Source organism: Cupressus sempervirens, chromosome 6 (genome assembly GCF_028749045.1).
Source record: "Cupressus sempervirens isolate cs-2001-9-10 chromosome 6, ASM2874904v1, whole genome shotgun sequence".
Taxonomy (NCBI): Eukaryota; Viridiplantae; Streptophyta; class Pinopsida; order Cupressales; family Cupressaceae; genus Cupressus; species Cupressus sempervirens.
The window spans coordinates 148,199,702-148,224,270 of NC_143123.1; the positions used below are offsets into that span (position 1 = coordinate 148,199,702).

Below are 24,569 nucleotides of genomic sequence, written 5' to 3' on the forward strand. Positions count from 1 at the left end.
ATCAAAATATCTGATCACTCAAAGTTAGCTGTGACATCTTCCAAATCAGAGAGAAACTAACCAATAGTCTAGCAACTGTTTGGTAGTAATTTGTCTTACAATCTAGGTGCATAGAGTCAAAATAATAAATTTCAAAGAAGACAAATCTGTTAACCAACAAGCAATATACAAGAATAGAGATAATATAGCAAGTCTGGCTGTAAACGAAGTTTGCTGTGCAAATTCAGTCCCCAGTGTGGAGAAAATGAAAACAACATATATACAGATTTGACAACCATACCAGTCAAGCCTGAAAGCAAACTTCAACCAGATAGAATATTCACTTGTAAAGGTGTTTATCCAATAACAAAGTAACCATAATGTGCATAAGAAAAATCAAGTTACCTCTTTCATGCAGGATGTCTGATGATTTCGGATCAAATTCTAGTGCTCTAGTTAGGTCTTTAACTGCCTGGAAAACGAAAGGTATGGAACAAATCACAAATAGACTCTATTGTCACAAATATCTTAAATGTATGATACTCTTAAGAAGCAATACTTAATAAAATACCACATGAAGAAAAACTCAACATCCAGTATCACTAATTAAGACACTAAAAATGCATCCTGAAGGAACACAAAATGGGTGACAGAGTGTTATATCTTCAATATTGTGCATGAAACAGAAATAAGTAGAACAGCTACTTTAATCCTCGCAGCATCATAGGTTAATCTGAATTAAAAGTGAGAAATAAAAATAATTCATCAGAAGCTAGAATATTTTTACTGTCTGCAGACATATTAAGAAAGACACAACAGTCACAGAATAATTAGCAAAAGTTGTAAGAAGCTACCAATCTTCGATGTCTTTTATCATCACTCTTTGTACAAAGAATTCACACACTGATTTTCAATATCAGAAAAGTTAAATGTAGCCTTGTGTTCTTTTCCTTGAAAGTTTTAATCTGGTTAAAACCGGGTTTACAATATCTCTAAGCAATCAACACACACTTCATTAAACAAGTATGAATTGCTGTTCTTCAACCTCGGCCCATCTACAATTGAAATTAAAGATTAAAAACACCTTCAAGAATGTTGAATTTTGGTAGCTGTGACACAGATCTTTCATATGCCCGTTCTGCAAGTTTGTGTTCAATTGGTTCTAATCTATTCTTCACATCAAATTTTGTGTTGTCTACTCTATGCTGAAATATGGAAATAGAATTCTGTGTAGTGTCACTGTTCAAATGTATTTTAACTGAACCAGCATCATTCATCTGAGACTACATGGGCAGCTTTATAAGTGTTCGGGTTGCAGACTTACGATATTATCTACTTGGTTGGTGGTGGCTATGCTATGGCATATTTGTAATATTTCCTAGCTGGACAGTACAAATGAGTTTGGTGCAGGCTACATAGCTTGCTTCCTCTACTTGGTTAGCCCTTACCTTCGTTATCACTCAGGTCCACAAGTTTATATTGTTGTTTTTACTTGGTCTATTCAGCTCTTCATAATGTCACTGTGGCAGCCAACAATGTTTTAAGCTCGTTACGACGTATCGTGGCACCCATCATGTGTAATGGCAAGTCAAATTAACAGTCAAGCATTTTATTTCATTGTCACCAAAACTGCATATACTAAAAGGACCTTGCTTTTGAGCGGACAGTATGCTGACGCATCTTCTTTCGTGAATTCCTTATCTCTGCATACATCTTTTAGTCTGTCCTATTCGAAGAGGAGCATATACATTCATCCAGTTTCTTGATCAAGAAAGTCATGTGTGGTAACTGGCAATAATAAGCTACAGATTATTGAAGCAGCATTTTCGTTTTTGGTATTATTCTGTAATACATCTTATTTTGGAATAAGTCTCGTTATTTGTCTTTGCTATAAGTCTGATCAATTGAAGTTATCTTTTGTATAAGAATAGCAGTGCTATTTGTTTTGCTAGAAGTTTGTTGAATTCATATTTGATTATAATACTCTGGTTTATAAGAAGATGAGACATTGTATTTGGTTTCTGAGAATTTCAATAAAAGGATGGATTTTAGTTGGATGGTTTGTTTCCTTCACTGAGGAGGGTTTCTCCCAGGATAGTTGGATTGTGTTGTGTGTTTATTTGTGCATTTACATTTCTATATCTTATTTCTGGTTCAGAATTTAACCAAGAACACTAATAATCTTTTTCATTTCATATTTGTTAGATTTATGTTTAGGGTACTGGAACACACTGTGGTCTGATCAGGTAAGTAATTATGCCCTCACACGTCCTAACAGGAAGTAAATTTAATCATATGCTGTTGCCTATGCACTCAAGCATTGAATTAGGTTAGTAGCATTAAAAATGAATTAGCCTTGCTCTCAATTATACTACTGCTCAAATAATTACTCAAAGATCCCTTTCCATAAATTCACAATCGAGTGCATTTACTAACAATAAGTGTCCTGGAACCAACCTTAATAATACGCAAATATCAGAATTAAATAAAATGAAAGAAAGTCTGGCATCCATAAATGAGGAAAATTACATCACTGCGTTTTGAAAATAAATGAAGTTTGAATAGAAAATTGACAAAAAAGGAAGAACCCTAGATTCAGAAAAACAACTTAGCACTGCATAGCCAAAAAAAGCATGTAAATAAGCGACATGAATAGTAAAGGTGGAGATAAATCCATCATGATTAAACCCCAAAGAAAGCAATCCAAGTACAAGACCAAATAACCATGTGAAAGAAACACCAAGAATGATGCACCAAGTTGATGAGGACCTCTTGTAAAGCTGAATTCTAAGGCAGAAAATTAACACTACCATGCATCTGTACCAAAGCTTAATCCAGAATAACCAACTGCCTTATCATCCACCACTGCATGTAAAGTTTCTACAAATTCTGAACAACCAAATCTGATATGAAGTCTTTGTACTTTGCTGAAGATGATCTTTATCAACACCAACCGGTATATGCAGTATCCTTTTGTGTCCTTTATCCACATTCCTATCTCATATTTATAAGGCACCCAAGAGACATGTCACATGACTCTTTTGTAATAACCCTCCTCAAATCTGCCCTCAAAAAAAACTGATGAAAGCTCAAGGAATTTCATCAAAAAATTCACATGCAAGGGACGTATGACTGATATAGTATTTCAGCTAGCTTCAAATGACTTTTTCTTCAATTTGCATCAATGAGAATCTTGTGCTAGAAGACTACAACGGACTACACAATGACCTAACATGAGTGTGCTACTAATTTTGACAATATTCAGTGCATATATATGATCTAAGCATGAGAAATGAACACCTACAGCCAACTGACATTTTTACAAACAGTTGGTATGCAAACTAACTAGCTGATAAATAATGATATTAAATTGCTTAAATGACACCAGCAACTATTATCTTCTTAATTGCAATGAAAATTACAATGCTCATGAAATATGGCCAAGACTTTGGCATTTACATGGATTACAAAATGATAATGCTAGTATAATGCACACTTACAGCTGAAAGCTTATAACACCCTAAAAAGCAATACGAACAAAAGAACCTGGTTGTAGATGGCTGTAATAATTTCCTTCAATGCTGCCCCTTCTACTTTGCTTTTTTCGAACTGCTTTTTCGGCCTGCTTTTTCGGTTTTGCTTTTTCGGGCTGCTTTTTCGTACCCGCTTTTTCCCCCTGCTTTTTCAGTTCTGCTTTTTCGGATTGCTACTATGTTGAATCTCAAAACCATATCTTTCAATGGCGTCAAGATTTCTAGCTTGAAGGGATTTCGTCCTTCAAATTATAGAGACATAATCTCCAGAAAATTTTCCAATTTCTTTGATATTTCCAAGCATGAATAAATGAGAGCTATCCTCTTTGTTTTAATCCCTTCCTCACTTGCTCCACGCTTCCGTCTTGCCAATGTGGGATAATATACGACTTTTAATATTACTTCTTTTTTCTTTTTACAAAATCCATGTATGTACTCAAAAGGGGGACTTTATGAAACATTATAATATTTAATTTAAATAGTCACTTTACCGTTGTAACTTCAAACATTAAAATAATATACCAAATAAACTCGAAATCCCACATATAATAGCTCATCAGAAAGAGCCCAACTAAACGCATCTCATCCTGTCACTAAAAATTAAACGCACTGCATCCCCCTATTGGCTTACTAAAAATAGTAAGTCTTTCTGAAAACCCAACAAACTAACTCCGTTTGGCCTGTAATTAAATTTGACTAGGCCAAATAACCTCAGGATCTCTTTTGAAGTCCTGGTTAGCCCTCGGGACCATACAAGAATAGGCTAACGACAACATACCTCCAAATTGGCTAAGTGGGGGACATTACAGTCCGCCCCTCTTGAAATTGCTTGTCCCCAAGCAATCTCAACTCAGGATGCTGAATAATCTCCTCTGCCTCCCATGTCGCATCCTCAATTGGTAGGTTCCTCCACTTTACTAGGTACTCCCTGATAGTCCGCCTGCGAAGCACCCTCTCCTTGGAGTCAAGTATAGTCTTAGGAATCAAGATAAGTTTTCCCTCATCATCGAGAGGTGGCAATACTACTGAAGGCACCACATTATGCCCCAATGCCTTCTTAAGGCGTGACACATGGAACACGTTATGCACTTTACTGTCTGCAGGCAGCTCCAACTCATAAGCTACCTCACCCACGCTCCTGATTACTTTGAATGGTCCGTAATAGCATGGTTTCAATTTCTCTGCTCCACTCCTCTTGAGAGAGGACTGTCTATACGGCTGTAACATGAGGTACACCATGTCTCCTACCTCGAAAAATTTCTCAACCCTGTGTTGATCAGCATATTGCTTCTGCTGATTTTGTGCCCTTTGCAAATTTTCCTTCAAGGATCACATAATGTCCTGACACTCCTGCAATATATCCTTGGCCTTAGGCAACCTACTATCCCCAAATAACAAATCCAGAAAATTAGGAGCATCATACCCGTACAATGCCATGAAATGGGACATTTGAATAGACATATGGAAAGAGGTGTTATAGCAGTACTCCCCTAGATGCAGCCACTTCACCCAAGCCTTCTGCTCTCCTGCAATGTAGTTTCGAAGGTACCCCTCAACTCATTTATTCACTATCTCTGTCTGCCCATCAGTTTGGGGGTGGTAACTGGTACTCGGAGTTAGCTCTGTTCCACACAACCTGAACAACTCCTGCCAAAAGTGGTTCATAAACCTACTATCCCTGTCGCTGACTATGTTCTGTGGCATCCCATGTAATCTAAATACCTCTAGAAAGAATAGCTCTGCTGTCTGTACTGCTGAATATGTGGACGAAATCGCAAAGAAATGTGCAAATTTCGTCAATCTGTCTACCACAACAAAAATACAATCCCGACCCTGTACCTTGGGGAGGCCTATAATGAAATCCATGAAAATGCTATCCCACTTCTTATCTGGTATCGGTAGGGGCTGTAGTAAACCACCTGGAAAGGAATGTTCCTATTTGTTCTGCTAACATACTGGGCACTCCCTAACAAACTGAAGCACCTCTGTTTTGAGTCCTTTCCAAGTGAAGCGCTCTCTCACCTGCCGATATGTCTTAAAGAATCCGGGATGTCCTGCCAATGATGAATCATGAAATGCCCTCAAAATCTTCTGCTTCATAACAGACCCGAGTACTAAATAAATCCTTTCCTTGTAGATGATCAAATCATTTATAACAGTATATCGACTATCTTGAATAGTTCCTTCAATAACACTAGAAGGCCAACTATCCTTGGCATACTCTGCCAAGATCAACTCTCTCCAATCGTCCATGACTATCCCAACAGCAAGCAAATGAGGCCTTCTGGATAAAGCATCTGCGACGATATTTTTCTTCCCTTTGACATAGACTATGTCAAAATCATAAGCCTGTAACTTACTCACCCATTTCTGTTGCCTATCATTGAGATCCTTCTGTCCAAAGAAATGTTTCAAGCTGTTATGATCTGTTTTTACTATAAATCGGCTCCCTTCTAAGTATTGCCTGAACTTAGCGAGCGCGTGCATGATTGCTACCATTTCTTTGTCATAGATGTTGTAAGTTCTCTCAACACCTCGTAATTTCCTGCTCTCATATGCGATGGGATGTCTGTCCTGCATGAGGACAGCTCCTATGCCCTCTCCTGAGGCATCACACTGCAGCTCAAAAGGCCTGGTGAAATCTGGTATGGCTAAAACAGGGCATGTACTCATCAGCTCCTTGAACCTGTCAAAACAATCCTGAGCCTTCTCTGACCACTTGAAACTGTCTCTCCATGTCAAATCTGTAAGTGGTGCTACTATTTGTGAAAATCCCTTGACAAATCTGCAGTAGAACCTGCAAAGCCCAAGAAATCCCTTGAGTTGTGAAGCGTTCCTCGGCGGTGGCCAATCCAAAATGGCCCTGATCTTGTCTGGGTCAACCCAAACACTTCCTGCACTAATAATATGCCCTAGATAGAGCAACTCTGTCATCCCGAACTCACATTTACTCATCTTGGCATATAATGACTCCCTCTCTAGAATGTTGAGCACTACATCAATATGCTTCAAATCTTCCTCCCAAGTACGGCTGTATATCAGTATATCATCAAAAAAGATCAACACAAACTTCCTCAACTAATCTCTGAATACTCTATTCATACAGGACTGGAAAGTGGCGGGGGCATTAGTCAACCCAAATGGCATGACTAAGAACTCAAAATGTCCATAGTGGCATCTAAAAGTTGTCTTCTCCACATCCACCTCTCTAACCCATATTTGGTGGTAGCCGGATCTCAAATCAATCTTAGAAAAGTAGCAGGCACCGTGCAATTCATCAATAAGCTCATCGATGCGCGGAATAGGGTATCGGTTCTTGATTGTCTTCTTGTTTAGTTCCCTATAATCAATGCACATCCTCATTGTACCATCCTTCTTCTTCACCAATACTACTGAAGAAGCGAAAGGACTCTTGCTTGGTCGTATGTGCCCCATGTCAATCAACTCCTTGATTGCCTTTTCTATTTCATCTTTATATCTCTTTGGATGGCGGTAGGGTGTGATGATGACTGGCTTAGCCCCTTCCTCTAACTCAATAACATGCTCGATTCCCCTATCCGGGGGTCTCCTTCGAGGTATCTCACCAAACACCTTAGTATGTTTGGTTATTATTTTTTGTACATTAGGTGGATACTCCTGTTTATGTTGCTCTGTCCCCTCAGGCATTACTCTGAATTCTGCTGTCCACTGCACCTGGTCGTGTCTGAAGAAACTCTGCATCCGCTTGAGTGACACCACTCGGAGTCTCCCATCTAACAAACCTCTGAGTACTATCTTCTTACCATTTGCCTCAAAACTCATTTCCATTTTCTGGAGGTTACATGTAAACTCTTCCAGAGATTTCATCCAATTCATCCCAAGCACCATATCCTGATCACCAATGTTGACAACAAAGAAATCTCCCACCATGTCATAATCTCCCAAACGAAGCTGCAAGTTGGAGATTTTCTTGGTACAATCGATTTTGAAGCCGTCGGCAACCATCACCTTAAATCCCCTATGCTGTTCTGTATGGAGCCCTCTGCGTGTCATAAACTTTTCATCAATGAAGTTATGTGTTGCCCCTGTATCAATGAGTGCCACAAATCTTTGTCCATCCAAAGTTCCACTAACTCTGAAAGTGACGGCCTCCTGTATACTGGACAACTGAGCTATCGTGCTATCACTTTGTGCTTCCTTATGTGAAGAATTATCATCTCCATCTGATTCTGATGACTGCTTTGAATCTCCATCCACAGACTCTTTGGCTGAAAAGTACTCCATCTACTTGGCTTTTGCTTTCAATGGACACTTATGTGACAAATCCCAAGGCTCCCTGCAATGAAAACAAAGCTTCTTCTTCCTGAGATCATTAAGTGTCTCATTGTCCAACCTCTTACTTTCCTCCTTATGTGGCTGACCCTCTCTATGAAAAGATTTACTGTCCTTATCTTTCCTCGAAGGGAAACTCTTTGCCTGGAATTTATTTTTAGAAGCTGAAGAGGAATCCGTGTCACGAGCTTTCTTAATGGCTTCCTGCAAAGTGGGAGGGTTGAGAGCTTTAATCCACCCTCTCAACGGATCAGCTAACCCATCCATAAATAGAACCAGTACCCTCCGTTCAGATACATCTGTTACTAACACTGCAAGTTTCTGGAATTCTGAAATGTATGTTTCCAATGATCCCCATTGTTTAAGCTGAGCTAACTCCTTGAAATGGAGTTCTGGATCCTTCCTATCAAAACGTTCAATCAGTCTCTCTGTAAAGTCCACATATGAGGTAATGTGTGCATGACCCATAGTGACCATACCATGATGCCACCACTCGTGTGCTAACCCATCCAGATGAATTGCTGCATACTTAATAGTTTCTTCCTCAGGCATAGGGTTCAATTGAAAGTATGTATCAAGCTTTTGAACCCAAGCTCTTGCTGTAGACTTCCCCGAGCCATCATAATATGGTAACTGAAGTTTCCCTACTTTCTTCCGTAGCTCATAGCTCTGGTTCCTGTCATGTCCACGTGGCATATGTTTCATCCGCACATCCATATACTCCCTAAAGGTAATTGCAGCAGTAAAATCTGGACCTCCGGCTTCCCAATCTCTTCTCAACTGGTCTTGTATATCAGTGATCTAGGGTTCTGGTACGGGCTGCTCTGAGCTCTAGGAGGAAATGTGGGAATCATGGGCCTTGAACTCACTGTCCTAGCTTGCTAGGGTGCATGACCAAAATTGTTCCCAACTTGTTCACCTCCATTATGTGTCCCATCCTGATTGTTCCCATTCTAATTGTTACCATTTTGATTATTACCATTCTGATTATTTCCTCCACCCATGTTAGCATTCAACCCCATTTGACGAGCCATCATCTGCATCATAAGCTCCATTCTTTGATTTTGTTCCAATGCCCTCTGTTCTGCTAATCGCTGTCCCTGTGCCAAGGTCTCTAATAACTGTAAGAATCTTTCCTCTCCAAGATCCCGAGCATTCCTGTCTCCCATATTGCCGCCTTGATCAAAGAATATCTCCTCTGTGTCTATATGACTGGATTCTATGTCCACCTGCACGGATGAACTAGACTGTTTGCTCTGCAAGTCTGAAATGTTATTTTGTCTTGCTCTGGTATTGCGAAAATTATAAGGCCCCTGTCGCATGCTCAAACATAAATGCTCTGATTTTAGTGTTTTGACATTTCGTCAAACACTTTCCCCTCTATCTGGCTGTTCCAAATTCCCTATAAGACCTCCATAGGATGGCAGGACTTATAGCTCTGATACCACTATAATAACCCTCCTCAAATCTGCCCTCAAAAAAAACTGATGAAAGCTCAAGGAATTTCATCAAACAATTCACATGCAAAGGACGTATGACTGATATAGTATTTCAGCTAGCTTCAAATGACTTTTTCTTCAATTTGCATCAATGAGAATCCTGTGCTAGAAGACTAAAATGGACTACACAATGACCTAACATGAGTGTGCTACTAATTTTGACAATATTTAGTGCATATATATGATCTAAGCATGAGAAATGAACACCTACAGCCAACTGACATTTTTACAAACAGTTGGTATGCAAACTAACTAGTTGATAAATAATGATATTAAATTGCTTAAATGACACCAGCAACTATTATCTTCTTAATTTTAATAAAAATTACAATGCTCATGAAATATGGCCAAGACTTTGGCATTTACATGGATTACAAAATGATAATGCTAGTATAATGCACACTTACAACTGAAAGCTTATAACACCCTAAAAAGCAATACGAACAAAAGAACCTGGTTGTAGATGGCTGTAATAATTTCTTTCAATGCTGCCCCTTGTGCTTTGCTTTTTTTCGAACTGCTTTTTCGGCCTGCTTTTTCGGTTCTGCTTTTTCAGGCTGCTTTTTCGTACCCGCTTTTTCCGCCTGCTTTTTCAGTTCCGCTTTTTCGAATTGCTACTATGTTGAATCTCAAAACCATATCTTTCAATGGCGTTAAGATTTCCAGCTTGAAGGGATTTCGTCCTTCAAACTATAGAGACATAATCTCCAGAAAATTTTCCAATTTCTTTAATATTTCCAAGCATGAATAAATGAGAGCTATCCTCTTTCTTTTAATCCCTTCCTCACTTGCTCCACGCTTTCGTCTTGCCAATGTGGGATAATACATGACTTTTAATATTACTTCCTTTTTCTTTTTACAAAGTCCATGTATGTACTCAAAAGGGGGACTCTTGATTTTTATAAAGTGACTTTATGAAACATTATAATATTTAATTTAAATAGTCACTTTACCGTTGTAACTTCAAACATTAAAATAATATACCAAATAAACTCGAAATCCCACATATAATAGCTCATCAGAAAGAGCCCAACAAAATGCATCTCATCCTATCACTAAAAATTGAAAGCACTGCATCCCCCTATTGGCTTACTAAGAATAGTAAGTCTTTCTGAAAACCCAACAAACGAACTCCGTTTGGCCTGTAATTAAATTTGACTAGGCCAAATAACCTCAGGATCCCTTTTAAAGTCCTGGTTAGCCCTCGGGACCATTCAAGAATGGGCTAACGACAACATACCTCCAAACTGGCTAAGTGGGGGACATTACATCTTTCTAGGTTGGCCTACACAAACCAAAGAGTATGTTGCCCAGATCGACCTCTCAAGAATAAACAATTTAGTTAGTAAATATACTAAAAATAACTATGTCATTTAGAACATTATTAAATGCTCCAAGAATGACGCCGATTAGGTTAATACTATAAGGTATTTAATAAGTCAAATCCTTTCTAAGGATATCAATGCTTTGCTAGATCCGTACGATGTGCAGTCCAGATCAGTTATGTTATCAGACTTATATAGGATTAACACTGCAAAATCGCTAACACGGGAACAAACAATATCCATGGGATGATTCTAGGAGGATGTAGATACATGTGTAGAGCATAATGAACCATATCCACAACAGCTAAAGTGAGGAAGTGGAGGCACAACAGTATGCAAATAAGAGCATTATCATGCTGACCATTTGCATATGAACCAGAAATGTCCATAGGATGTGCATCCCCTCCAACATTAGAGACAGACTAAAAAGAGGTAATCAATTTAAATACTATACCAAGAGTGGCAACCTCATAACAAGGAACCATGCACCTCTGACCATCATAGCAAAATGAATGTCAAAAGAGGACATGAAAGTGAAACATGGACTGAAAGAATTTAATCAACTAGCTAGTCCTGGGGGTCCTTACAAAGAACTACAACTAAGAGTGAGAACCTCCTAAAAAGGGGTCATGCACCTCTGATCAGAATAGCAAAAAGTATATGGTAGAGAGGACAATGAAAATAGAAGGCCTACAACACCAACCAATATACATCCTATAACAAGAGTGGCAACCTTTTAAAAACAAATTGCACCTCTGAGTATCATATCAAAAATTATGTTAATAAAGAACATGAAACATGTACTAAAGTCTTAAATGATGTAATCAACTTGCTACTCCCAGGAATCCTATACCTAAGTGTGGCAGCCTCTTGAAAAAGGGCCATGCACCTGTAATCAGGCTAGCACAAGGTATACATCCTCTACCAAGAGTGGCAACCTTTTAAAAAAATGCACCTCTGAGCATCATACCAAAAATAATGTTAATAAAGAACATGAAACATGTACTAAAACAATGTAATCAACTTGCTAGTCCTAGGGGTCCTTACAAAGTCCCATACCTAAGTGTGACAACCTCTTAAAAAAGAGCCATGCACCTGTAATCAGAATAACAAAAAGTATATGGTAAAGAAACCCTTGAATCTATGAACAAAGTGATTCCTTGCCATCCCATGGTAGAGAGGACAATGAGAACAGAAGGCCTGCAATAAATGAAGTGAAGCTGAACCATAATATCTAAAATCCATAAGACTGTTAGGACACCAGATCTACAGCATGCAAAGAAGACCAATATCTCAATGATATATACCAGTCTGTGTGTGAATCTGCACAGCTGTAAAACCAGGTATCCCCTCAGCTGTTAAAGATAGGTTTAAAAAAGGAAATCAACATGGTAGTCTTAGGAATCCCCTGTTAAATTTTTTACACCTGAAGATGGTAGACTCATTATCATAAAATTGATCATTGACGCAAAAAAATGTGGCTAGAAAATAAATTAATATTATTAATTTATTAAACACAAACATTATTTGCATCTCACATACAACATTACACCTAGAAATGAAATGCTCCCCACTCTCCACCTCTTGGAGGAAACAAAGATGGTCAATCCTATCAGCATGGAGTATCCAGTGTCCTGTATAAAACTTGTACTGGTAGAAGCACATCCTCAGCTCATAAAGGTCAACCTTACATGATGCAAACAAAAATGCCAGAGATAGTTAAGCCACATAAGCTCTTCAAAGATTGTTTAAATAAAGGATCAAAATTTAAATAAAGGATCAAAAGCCAACTCTCATCAGCCTTTAGAATCTGTGTTAAATTGTGTTAAATATGTGTATGTGTCTCTTATGAATGCCATATCTAGCCATGTCCAAATTAGGGGTCTTCAAAAATTGTCGTATTTATGCATGTGTATGTGTTCTTTAAGAAAATTGTATGGTGTGTATGTGTTTTTTTTTAAAATTATATGGTGTGTATGTGGTTTTCTAGAAAATTGTGTGTCGATTTGTTAAATGTCTGTACATGTTAAACTGTATGTGTATGCGTTTTTTAGAAAGTTGTGTTAAACATGTGTACGTGTTGATAATAAATGTTGTATCAAGTCATATCCATATTAGGCGTCTTCAAAAATGATTGTCTCCATCTCCGATACAATATGCTTATTTGTCTCAGTATCCATGTCCCTGAAACTCTGTTTATGGCACCACAAATGGATTGCCTTCATATTTGCAACAAGACCCTACTTTACAATGGAGATGTCACATGGACCTCAATATTCTTTAGCCAGAACTTCTGTTAAAAGCACAAGCAAACACCTTGCATATTGTTGTGTGAAAATTTTGTAATCAGCTAAACACTGATTACAAAATAGTTATATCAGTCATAGTGTTAAAAGATTAAATCTCTCCTCTCAAAGAGGAGGCTCCCTATTGCTACTAAAAAAACTAATACCCGTAACCATTATACAAAAAATTCCAAATACAATCCCATGAAAATAATGTAATCTACCACTGAATCCTAGTTGGGGCAATAATCATGAAATAAAATATAGTTACACAAAATAATAACTATGAAGATAACAGAAAATTTTATTGACCAAAAATCCAATGAAAGCACATAGACTTTTGTTACTTCTTACATAGATGATGAACCAAAGTAACGAGACTCGGACCCGGCTCGGACTCGGCAAGGGTAACTCAACTCGTGACCCGGCTTGGACTCGCCAATGACTCGGCAAACTAACAAAACCTTTGAAATTTTGGGATTTTTTAGGATTTAAAGAACATTCCATGCACCCATTATTGAATAAAGCTTAAAGACACAATAACATCATGAAATAGAAGGTAATTTGATCAGATACTTAAACATACATCGATTACATAAGTACAAAGGTAAATTGCTAAATACTAAATAGTAGCTGAAGGAAATAGAAAACATAGATATATAAAATCCATGAAACCCATCAAAATGTATATCAAATCCATGAACTACATCACTTTTAAAAATATTTTTTTTAAAACCATTTTTTAATTGTTTGTCTTAGCCGGAACTTGACTGTCGCAACCAGGTCATGACAATCATGACCCGCGAGTCAAGCAAGTCACTTGATGACCTGCCGAGCCCAAGTCACAAGTCATTTTGACCCAACAAGCCTTGCTTGACTCACCGACTCGGGAGACTCGCCCGACTCGCGGCGAGTCTTGTTACTCTTTGATAAACAAAGATGTAGTATATGAGCACCTCAAAGTCTCTAGCATACACCACAACCCAATCAAATAAAAGTAGATGGTAACTATAATGTCCCCATTTTTGGCCAGTCTATGTGGTTGATAGAGTTAGCTCATCATAGCAACCCTCGTGAGCTGACAGGGCGTTTTGGGGTTCTCAGTTATGAAATTACTATCTTTAGTAAGTCTATTTTTAGTAGTTGCTATTTTTGGCAAAGTAGCGGGTGGCTTGGCAGTTGGTTGTCACCTGCGATTGATCGGGCTAATAATTGCATCAGCTCTTATTTATTTATTATTCATTGAGTTGCATTATTATAATAATGTTTATATTATTATAATAATGACTTTTTGAGATATTTCTAAAAAGCAAGTTGGAAAGTTTCTAGTGTTGAGTTCTTTTGGAAACTTCCACATTTTTTGAAGTGGAGTTTTATGGAAACTTTTACCAACGAAAGCTTATAATGAGAGCTCATTTCATTGGGAAAGATACGCTTGAAAATATATTTTCTTTTTGTGCCTTTGTGGTTTTTTCCGAGTTCTGAATTGTACGCCCTTGCTGAAGTATAAGGGTTTCGGAGTTTCTAAAGATTGTCTAGAGTCAATGCTGATGTATAGTGATCTCATTGGTTAAATCTCCTATCTGTCATTATCTGTATCTAGGAGATTGGATCTATAATTCTGAAATTCTGAATCTTGGAATTTGTTCTTGTAATTTCTTTGGGAAGTTGTGCTGCTGTATACAGTTTGCAATCATCTCTTACTGTTGTTAGCGGTGGCTAAGGAGAGGATTGTTTTGTTTGTTTCTCTGCATTGATTGGGCATTCAGTGAATTTTCTTGAGGGCATGGACTGCAATTTCATTAGCTGCCATTCATCAGCAAATCATCACAGAACTGGAAACACAATTGCATATTGAAGGCCACGTGTGTAGAAAGGGAAAGACAATCAGTGCATGGGAGTTGCGGTTGAATCAGGCCAGTAAAATTACTGCTGGTAGAAATATCAAGCACTGCATAGGGACTGTGGCTGCATTACTGGGCAAGCCGATTAGCATCATACAGGCCGGCAAGTTGATATTGTATTGCGGATGCCTTCTTGACATTTGGAAAATCATTGGCAGGTGGTCTTTCAGTAGCCGTTATTCATCTTGGAAGCTGCAACAGTGTTTCCAGGATATCATTGATGCAAGCAAACACCACACATAGACGCCAGGTTTTAAAAAACATATGTACTGAATTTGGAATGTCAGTTTGTTCCTACAGTAGTTTTGGTGGCAACAAACATTATCATTTGAGCATTCAATTGTGAGATTTGTATTTTACAAGCAAGTTCTGATATTTTAATGGTGAGAGTTATAGTATTTAAATGACAACATTTCATGACTGATTTGCTAAAACCAATCTGACTTGGTAATGGACTTTCTTCACTAATAGTTTTACTTGCATAATCAGTTTGTTCCTACAGTAGTTTTGGTGGCAACAAACATTATCATTTGAGCATTCAATTGTGAGATTTGTATGTTACAAGCAAGTTCTGATATTTTAATGGTGAGAGTTATAGTATTTAAATGACAACATTTCATGACTGATTTGCTAAAACCAATCTGACTTGGTAATGGACTTTCTTCACTGATAGTTTTACTTGCATAATCTAAGTTTTGAGTAGTTGCAAATTATAAAAAATCATAGCTGAATTGTTCACCAATCATTTGATGAAATGTCAAACAACTAATTAGTGTGGAAATTGATGATTGTTTGAGCCATAACCAATAGGGGTTTTTACAGTAACATGCAGCTCAAAGCCAACAAATTACTTCTAGTTTGTGTATATAACACAAGTTCCATAGATAATAACGCAGCTTGAAGACTACAAAATCAGATTTGAAGTCCTTTTTTGTTAAATTTCTCGATCAGATTTATTTGATTTAATAAATAAATTCTCAAGTTGCCTTCTATGTCTTGATTCTTTAATGAGACAACTAAAATATATATATTGAAGATTGTTTAATTAAATCATCTATACATATCCTAACAACTAAGAATATGTATATTTCACTGACCCACCAAATAGTTTAGGAACCTGAATATTTGCAGACCGAAATATGAAAATGAGAGAAGAAATATGAAAATTGTGTTAAAAGAGAAGAGTATGCATACAACATTTATGCTAGGGAAAAGGTACGACCTTTCCATATGTCTACCCGCGAGACTCTTCAAGGGTTGCACCAAAGTCCTATGCTAGCAGCTCCCGATTAGACATGTCACGTGACATGAAATGCTGTCAAGGATAACGAAAAATCAGTCAAGGTGACTGATGATTGGTGAAATTCCAACATGTATTGAATAATGAGAAAAGGGTTCTGATCACATTAAAGACTATGACCGAGCAAGTGGTCAACATGTGTTCCTAGTGTAGATTCAGATTCTCTTAAGCCCCATGCAGATGTCGTATACCTGCTTGCATTTATCAACCAGTACATGCGCTGCCTCAAATTTAAAATCATGTGCCCGATCATTGAATATAATTAACATTAATAGTCGATGGACATGTCAACTATTTGAAGGTGAATATATATGGTAAGAATTTTTATTTATAATTATATTATTATTATTATTATTATAATATACATATATATACACTAGAGATCATTATAGATAAAAAACATTATGAAATTTTATATATATATATATATCAAATATTTAATCAAATAGTTGACCTTTATGTTTTATCTAACTGAAGCTATAAAACATTAACACTTTTAATCAAGCAAGCAGCACCGCGCTACAATTCAATCAGCTCAAGAGAATATAACAGGAAAGACATAAGAACAATCTGACCACTTAACGTTTCGATCCAAGACAAAGATTGGATGAGAGCTTGCTTCTTTATTTATTGAATTTCAATTTGCCCTATAAAAGAAAAGCTTCAAAATGCTTTTCAAATTGGCAGAGATTTGTTGCATAAACTATAAGATGATATTTTTTATTTACAATAGAGCCCCCTCATATATATAGAGGAGAGGTTATGAGCAAAGAGGCAGAAGTCACAACCAACTTGACTTATTCGACAATAGAGTCCTATTTGACTTAAGATTTGTGTAATTCTTCCATGTAATTACATGTTTACAACCTACATGTAAAATGTAATGAGCAACATACAAAATGTATAAATGGAAAGCATAGAAAAATAAGCTAAGTTTCCACAGATATGTTCATCGTCAATAGTCTTAACTAGGAAGTCTTCATATCTACTAGGCAGCTTGTACTTCAGAATCATCTAGTCCTGGTGTGTAGCTGGAGATGGCTCAAACTCGTGTGATGGAATCCTCTAAAATGATGAAGGCCTTCTCATGTTTTCCCAAAATGAATTTCAAGGTATCAAGAGTTACTTGAAATTTCATGTACTTATTAATGGAAGATACCACAAAAATCTTTCAATTCTACCTATGTCAATCAATGAGGTGAACTCTTGGGTAACTTCATCCTCCAGAAGCATTTCTTGGTTCTCATTCAACAATTTACATGGGAGCTCTTTGAACTTGGCATGTCTAGTCCTTTGTCAATACCTATTTCCGATGCCTCCTACAAATCTTCTATCAGCTTTTCATGAACCTCCTTGTGTATGCATTTCTTCCTTCTGGGAACTACCCCATTTTCAACCAGTGTTTATTGAAACGTTCCAACTTTCACTAAGCCTCGAGATCTTTTTTCCTACAATTGCATTTCTTGTGATAGCATGCCAATTGTCTAATCTAACTCGGACTCAACATCATTCATATTGCCTAACATTTACTCTAATTTTGGTGTGCTTTTTAGTCTATATTCTAAGTATTTTTTAGTTGCTCTATTAATGGTCATCTTAGTTTAAATTGTCCCTATTTTTAGTCTCGCTATTTTTAGCGCTTCAATCTTGTAATCTTTATTTAAAGAGCTTCAATATCCTCAATTAAAACATTGGATTGCATCAAATATTTGAAGATGATATTAGAGCAGTGTTGATTTCTAGGATCGCTGCAAATGTACTAATGATGCCATTGTATAAATTATTTTCCAAATGCAGATTTGAGAACTCATAAATATGAGAGGAGACATGTCTCTTCATGAGACATGTCTCTACGGTTAAACATCACTAGTTAACATATTAATATAATAGTAATATAAATAACCATATATGTAACTCAATTTAAGCATACATGTAATATTAATATGTTAACCATATATGTAATATATTATTATATTATTATATAATAATATATAATATTTATTATATTATAATATATATTATATATTATATTATAATATATATTATATATTATATATATTATAAGATATTTATTTTAAAGATAATTTACCATCAACAAGGTATCTCATGTTAAAATCAATCCGACAGAAGCTATAACCTTAACACTCCCTCTTAGCTAGGGAGGATTTATAGAACACATTATGCTCTCAAGAATATGAAGAGATATCATCTCAGCATGACATTAAATTCAATATGAGGCTGAATTTCTCACCTTTCATAACACACAATTGAAGCGATTTCCATGACTTTAAAAAACCACCTTAAGTGTGGTCTATAGCAGTAATTATGTCATGGTGTCTGGCAAGATCTGGCCCAAAGAACCATAACAAGTTGGTTATCATGGTGTCTGGCAAAATCCGGCCTAAAGAACCATGATAATAGGTGTACCATTTATAAGATTGCCACCTTACAATGGTTACCTTCTATCTGTTCGTTATCATGATTTCCAACACTCTGGGACAACAATTTAGTGAAGTCTGTCATGATAATAGGTCTACCATTTATAAGATTGTCGTCATCTTATAATGGTTACCTTCTGTTTATATATGTTAATGAAAGATTGTCACCTTTTAGTACATATCATATGTGAAATAGTAACCACCATGAACCCAGTTAGAGGATAGTACAAAGGCTTTCACCTTAATTTTCTCTCACAGAGAAGAATGCATTACAAGGAGTTTCACTTAGAACTTCTCCTCATTACAAAGATATCATTCACAAAGGATTGCACCTCAAAAGAAATTCTCCCTCTGAACAATGATCCTGGGAAGTCAGGTCCAATAGTTACTCCATTAGAGACTCTCTTCCCCAAGGATTCTTGTCAGACTCACTCTGAATCTGATATCTAATTTTCTGGTGATAAGTCATCACTTCCTCATGATATACATAGGAGCGAACCCATCAAAATCATGTAGTTACCCACATGTATTTCTAGACTCCCTCTAAGTATCAATCTTCTAAGCTCCCGCGTTACCTTAGAAGAAGTATCATACTCCCTCTTAATGTAGAAGAATCTCATAATCTCAATCATCAAAAATGTTTGTTTCAAGAGCCTCACTTTATCCATCTTGGCCATCAGGGTCTTTGAAACTACTATCATTTGATTGAGTCTGCACAATATTTGGTAGCATATGTAAAGTACCAAACTTCTTTTCCTATAAGAATATCCTCAAACATAAAGGAAAAGATTAAGAAAAATAACCCTATAGTATGTATAGAATTATAAATAAGAGAGAGACTACAATGAGTAGCTAAATGTAAAAGATAAGAATACTTATCTACACATTAAGATTCAAAAATTGTCTTCTTAGATTATATGAGGATGGAACATCTCCCCTCTAAAGAAAGTTCAAGTGGGAATGGAACATTGACTATTATTCCCCCCACAATGTAAAATTCCCACTCATTCTTATAATGTGAACAATTTTGCATCAGATCAAATATGGATTCCTTTGGCATCATCTCTCGTGTTGATTTCCCAAATCTAAGATCTACAGCTTTTGCAAGTAAAACAACGGATCCAAATATCATATCTAAATCAACCCATATCCGTGCTCTCATGTTATGTGTGGCCCAATGATTTCTTCCCAACCGAGACACTCCTTAATTGTCAGGTTGTCTATTCGAGATGATCTTAGACAATGTTTGATCCACTTATCCAAACTGATTTGTGTTGCCCTTGCTATCCAAAATGACCTAAAGACCTTGATGAGCTAGTTAGATAGTGGAAACATTGAATATTACTATTTCCACTCATTTCATTTTATGGAGAAGGAAAATTTCTACCAATTTGCTTTAGAAGTAAGCTTGTAATATATTTGAGATCTAAATGTATATCCACCCTATTGACAAAATGTTTGTTCAACTGAATCGCATATTTCCTATCTTAGCTACGACTATGATGACCCCTCTCCTTAGTAAGTTTTCTCTCAAAAGGTGGGCCCATTATGCCTAACACCTTTTGTATTAATTGAAATTAAGTTTTCACTCTCGATTTGTTTAAGGTGGTAGTTAATATGAATATCTTATTTTGACAGTAAATGTACATTTTTATTCATTGAATTTACTTTCCCATTTCATACTTCCTTATCACTCGAATTATGCTATCAACACTAGAGAATCCATCTCAACATTGTTTACTCCCTCTGAATCAATAAGTGAGATCACAAAAGGTTAACAAAATCACATTCTCTCTATCTTCTCCCTCTCTTTCAAGGTTGCCTCTACTGAAATGTTAATCTCCCTTTGAATCTCAATCTCCCTCTTCCTTACATACTTTGTGGGACCCAATGCTCTCCTATTAGTCCTCAAACTCCTCACAACCGAAAGGGTGTCTCATATGACTCAACATTGGAAATAATTTATCTCTATAATTTGCCTTCTTTTTCATGTTCATACCTTAACTACTTGCAACACTCATCATATGATTATTGCCTTCGAAACTTACAACATATGAAATGATAGATTAAGTCATCATTATTCAAATAAGAAATATGTATCATTTATACATATATTCAATGACATTTAAAGAGGTCTCCATGCATTAATCTTTTAATTATTAAATATCATACTCTTAAATTAAAATCATTCATATATCATAAACTTGTATATTTCATCTATAATATCTTATAATCTCTAACATGGAAATGAACATTATGAAATAAATAATTATTATTAGTAAGATACCTTTAAATATTACAAGTAAACACACCCTTATTCTCGACAACTTTATCTCATGTATATGTATTTATTCACATCTACGTGCAATGAAATGAATGGTGATCCGATTTGAATCTCTTTCGATGCCCTGCAAATATCGGTCGAGGGTCCATTTTGGTGTGTCGGGTACCATCTTATTGTGGGTCCTTTTATACAATGCGCATGACCATATTGTAACAACGCATTTGATGAAGAATGTTTTTGTACTCCTATCATAGTTTTCTTACATGTGGCACCTGATGTAATGTTTGAATCCAATACAATCCACGCATCCAATATGTGAGTGATCCCTTGTTCGTCATCTATTTTAATCATCGCTAGCAAATGGCATACGTTTACCACAGACAAACCAAATAAAAATATTATCATTTTCTCATACATTTTGACAGTAGATGGGTTTCCACGTAGGATGGAGGGTTTGGTATTCTATCATTTTATTCCTTCTTCTGTTTCCCATTTTCTTCTTGGAGATTATATTTCCTTACATTCTCCATTATAAATTATGTGTTCCTTCCATCCCATTCAATGGCTCTGCAGTTTGGGATGAATGACCCGCTATATCATTTATAATTAAACTTCCTGATGGTACTCTGCCTTATGTTTGGTTCTTGTTTATTCCCGTCGATAAAGTCTTATTTCATTGTATATGAACATCCTTGAATTCCATGCAATGCAGGGCTCCACCAGATCAGATTACTCTTTACACAAGGCAAGGGTCATACGACTGGTGAAGTTAGAGGCTTTTCTCAATCTGCATGATGACTTTCACAAAGTCTGTGGATGAATATCAAGGCTTTTCTTCAATCCACAAATCAACCCCCAACTCTCCATGTCAAGGCATTTGATTTGATCGCTGACTGTGTATCTTCAGGATTGAAACTCAATTCTCAATATTCCACTCTATTCCTCTTATTGTTCTTTTTGTAATGAACTATTGTTTCACACAAATCTGAGTTAACTTTCAACACGTCAAGTTCATGAACACTGAATATCAATATAACTTTGATGTGCTACAGTCTCTAGAAACTAGACTAGTGGCCGTATATGCATTCATATATAACTGATGTTTTACACGTTAATTACCATCAACAAGTAAACTCTTTTATGTTCAGAATACCAGGTGCAGGCTTCTTACAAAATAAAAAATCACTTGGACATTGGTAGTCATAAAAATGATTGTCTTTATCACTTGCTTATCCATTCTTAGAGATTTGGGGTTCTGTTACAGTATTTATATGTTGTCTCTCTGTATTGAGCTTGAATTCGATTGTATGTCTTATTGTAGCGCCAAAACCAAATAATTCAGATTTCCAGAAATTCGAACCTGCTCCGATACCATGTTGATTTCTAGGATCGCTGCAAATGTACTAATAATGCCATTGTATTAATTATTTTCCAAATGCAGATTTGAGGACTCATAAATATGAGAGGAGGAGACATGTCTCTATAGTTAAATATCACTAGTTAACATAATAATATAATAGTAATATAAATTTCCATATATATTACTCATCTTAAGCATAAATGTAATATTAATATGTTAGCCATATATGTAAGATATTATTATATTATTATATAATAATATATAATGTATAATATATATAATATATATTACATAACAAATATAATATATATTATAAGATATTTATCTTAAAGATGATTTAACATCAACAAGGTATCTTATGTTAAAATCATTCCGACAGAAGCTATAACCTTAACAAGCAAGTGCCAATCTGTTTATGACTCCCTCACAGGAGGGCCCAAAATTATGAAAAAAAACATTGAAGGTTTTTGTTCAAAATAGTTAATAAAACTTTCAAAGGTTTTTGGTAGGTATTTCTTTTCTAGGCTGATCATTTTTTTCTCAGACATTTGAGGGTTTTTATAGAGGATTTTGCACAAAGCCTTTTAAGGTTTGCAAATCTGAGGGTCATTTTTCAGCAAATGCAACTCTATTTCTCAAAAAATAAATATGCAAGGTCTTTTAACAATGCGACAAGCATTATTCTGTTCAAAACACAAAAAATCTCATAACCAAAAATTTCAGATCTCAAATGCATTTTTTTCATCTGTTTTTCGGCCATTTTCTGTTGCATTATTTTACTCCACACAATTCTAAGAAGCTTTTTCAAAGCCAATGCGTGAAGACTCTTCTCACAATGTGTCTAGTTTATATTCCCATGTAACGTATGCTTGTATCCATGCTTTTAAGGATCTAGATTCTACGATGTTCAGTGAGCTATGATTTTATTCAAACGATGATTCTACACTTCTTTGTGTTTTTGTCAAGGGTTTTTCCTGCTGTGTTTGCAAATCATCTTTAGATTGTTCAAAGGTCATTATTTTCTTTAATTGTTGTCAATCTGTTAGGGTTTCTCGCTTTCGGATTTGTGATCTCTGTTTTCTATGAGCTGTGGTTATCTATGACCTAGGGTTTTGGGGTCTTTCAACCAATGGATGTTTGCTTTGGGATTGATCACCTCGAAATTTGTGCCTTGTGAAATTTTTTTGATTTTCATTTTTTTCCCCTTTTAAAAAATTTGCATGGGTTTATAATTTCTCCTCCAAAAAGCATTCTCAGAGATTTTAATAAATTTTCCTCAAAATTTTCATTATTTTTCCCCTTTTAAAAAATTTGCATCGGTTTACAATTTCTCCTCCAAAAAACATTCTCAGAGGATTTTAATAAATTTATCTAGTGGGTTTTCATAATTTTTTCCTCCTTAAAAAACAACAACTAAAAGAGTTGGGTTTGAAGTTTTGTATTGTCTAAACCATGTCTCAGAATCTATTCTAGATTTGATCAATTTTTACATCAAAAATTGTCCGATTTTTTCAATTTTTCTCCTCAAAATTGTTTCTAGTTTTTTTAATTCCTGAAGTTTGTGTGGGCTTGTAATGCCCTGCCAAGGAACCCAAACGAAATTAACCTAAATTTCATTAAGTTTGTCAAACTTTTTTTTATTGAAAGATAATAAACAACAACATATATAATATAGTGGAAGCAACAACAACAAGAGATAAAATAGCGGAAGCAATAACTCACATACAACCATCATAAACATATTACTGAAGTTTGTGTAGGCTTTCGTCATCTGGGTTTTGCATGATTTTGTCCTCAAAAATCATGGGTTCTTGTTTACAGGATTTTCTAATTTTTTCCACAAAAAATGTCTGTGTTCTTGTTTTAGGGTTTTACTTTTTACCTTTTTCCCTCAAAACGATGCTTTTGTAAAGTTCAGTTTCAGGGTTTTGTCAATTTTTCCCACAAAAATTGTGGCTTCTTGCAGTCTATTTTGAGTCATAATGCTCATTAGCAAAAGTTCTTGGGGAATGATGGTATTATGCAAACTGTTTCGGGGCAAAGTACTCATTTGCAGACGGGTTTGGCAATTTTCCTAAATTCTTCTGATTTGTTTCTGGAGAAGATTGTCTATTCTTCTGATTTTCCTAAAAAAACATGATTTCAATTTCATATCAATCTCTCTCGCTACAGGGGGTGATATATTTATGTTCCAACAGCAGGTTGGGCAGATTATGCTACTCTTGGTCATTAACATGTTGGAGATCCCGTGAGGGTCTTAGCAACAGCATGGTGTTCTAAAGAGAAGGAGCAACCTTCTTTGCATTTGTGACCAAAACACCTGGACATTGTGTCTTCTGCAGGGTTGTACA

General features: G+C 36.0%; 1 protein-coding gene across 1 annotated transcript in view; it reads right to left on the bottom strand.

Moving 5' to 3' along the window:
- SRFR1 (Tetratricopeptide repeat (TPR)-like superfamily protein) overlaps positions 1–24,569 on the bottom strand; it is a 260,775-nt gene that overhangs the window by 221,559 nt on the left and 14,647 nt on the right. Inside the window, exon 7 of the mRNA XM_089787186.1 lies at positions 385–451. Within this exon, the coding sequence (XP_089643312.1) occupies positions 385–451 (67 nt within the window). The remainder of the gene's footprint in view (positions 1–384; positions 452–24,569) is intronic.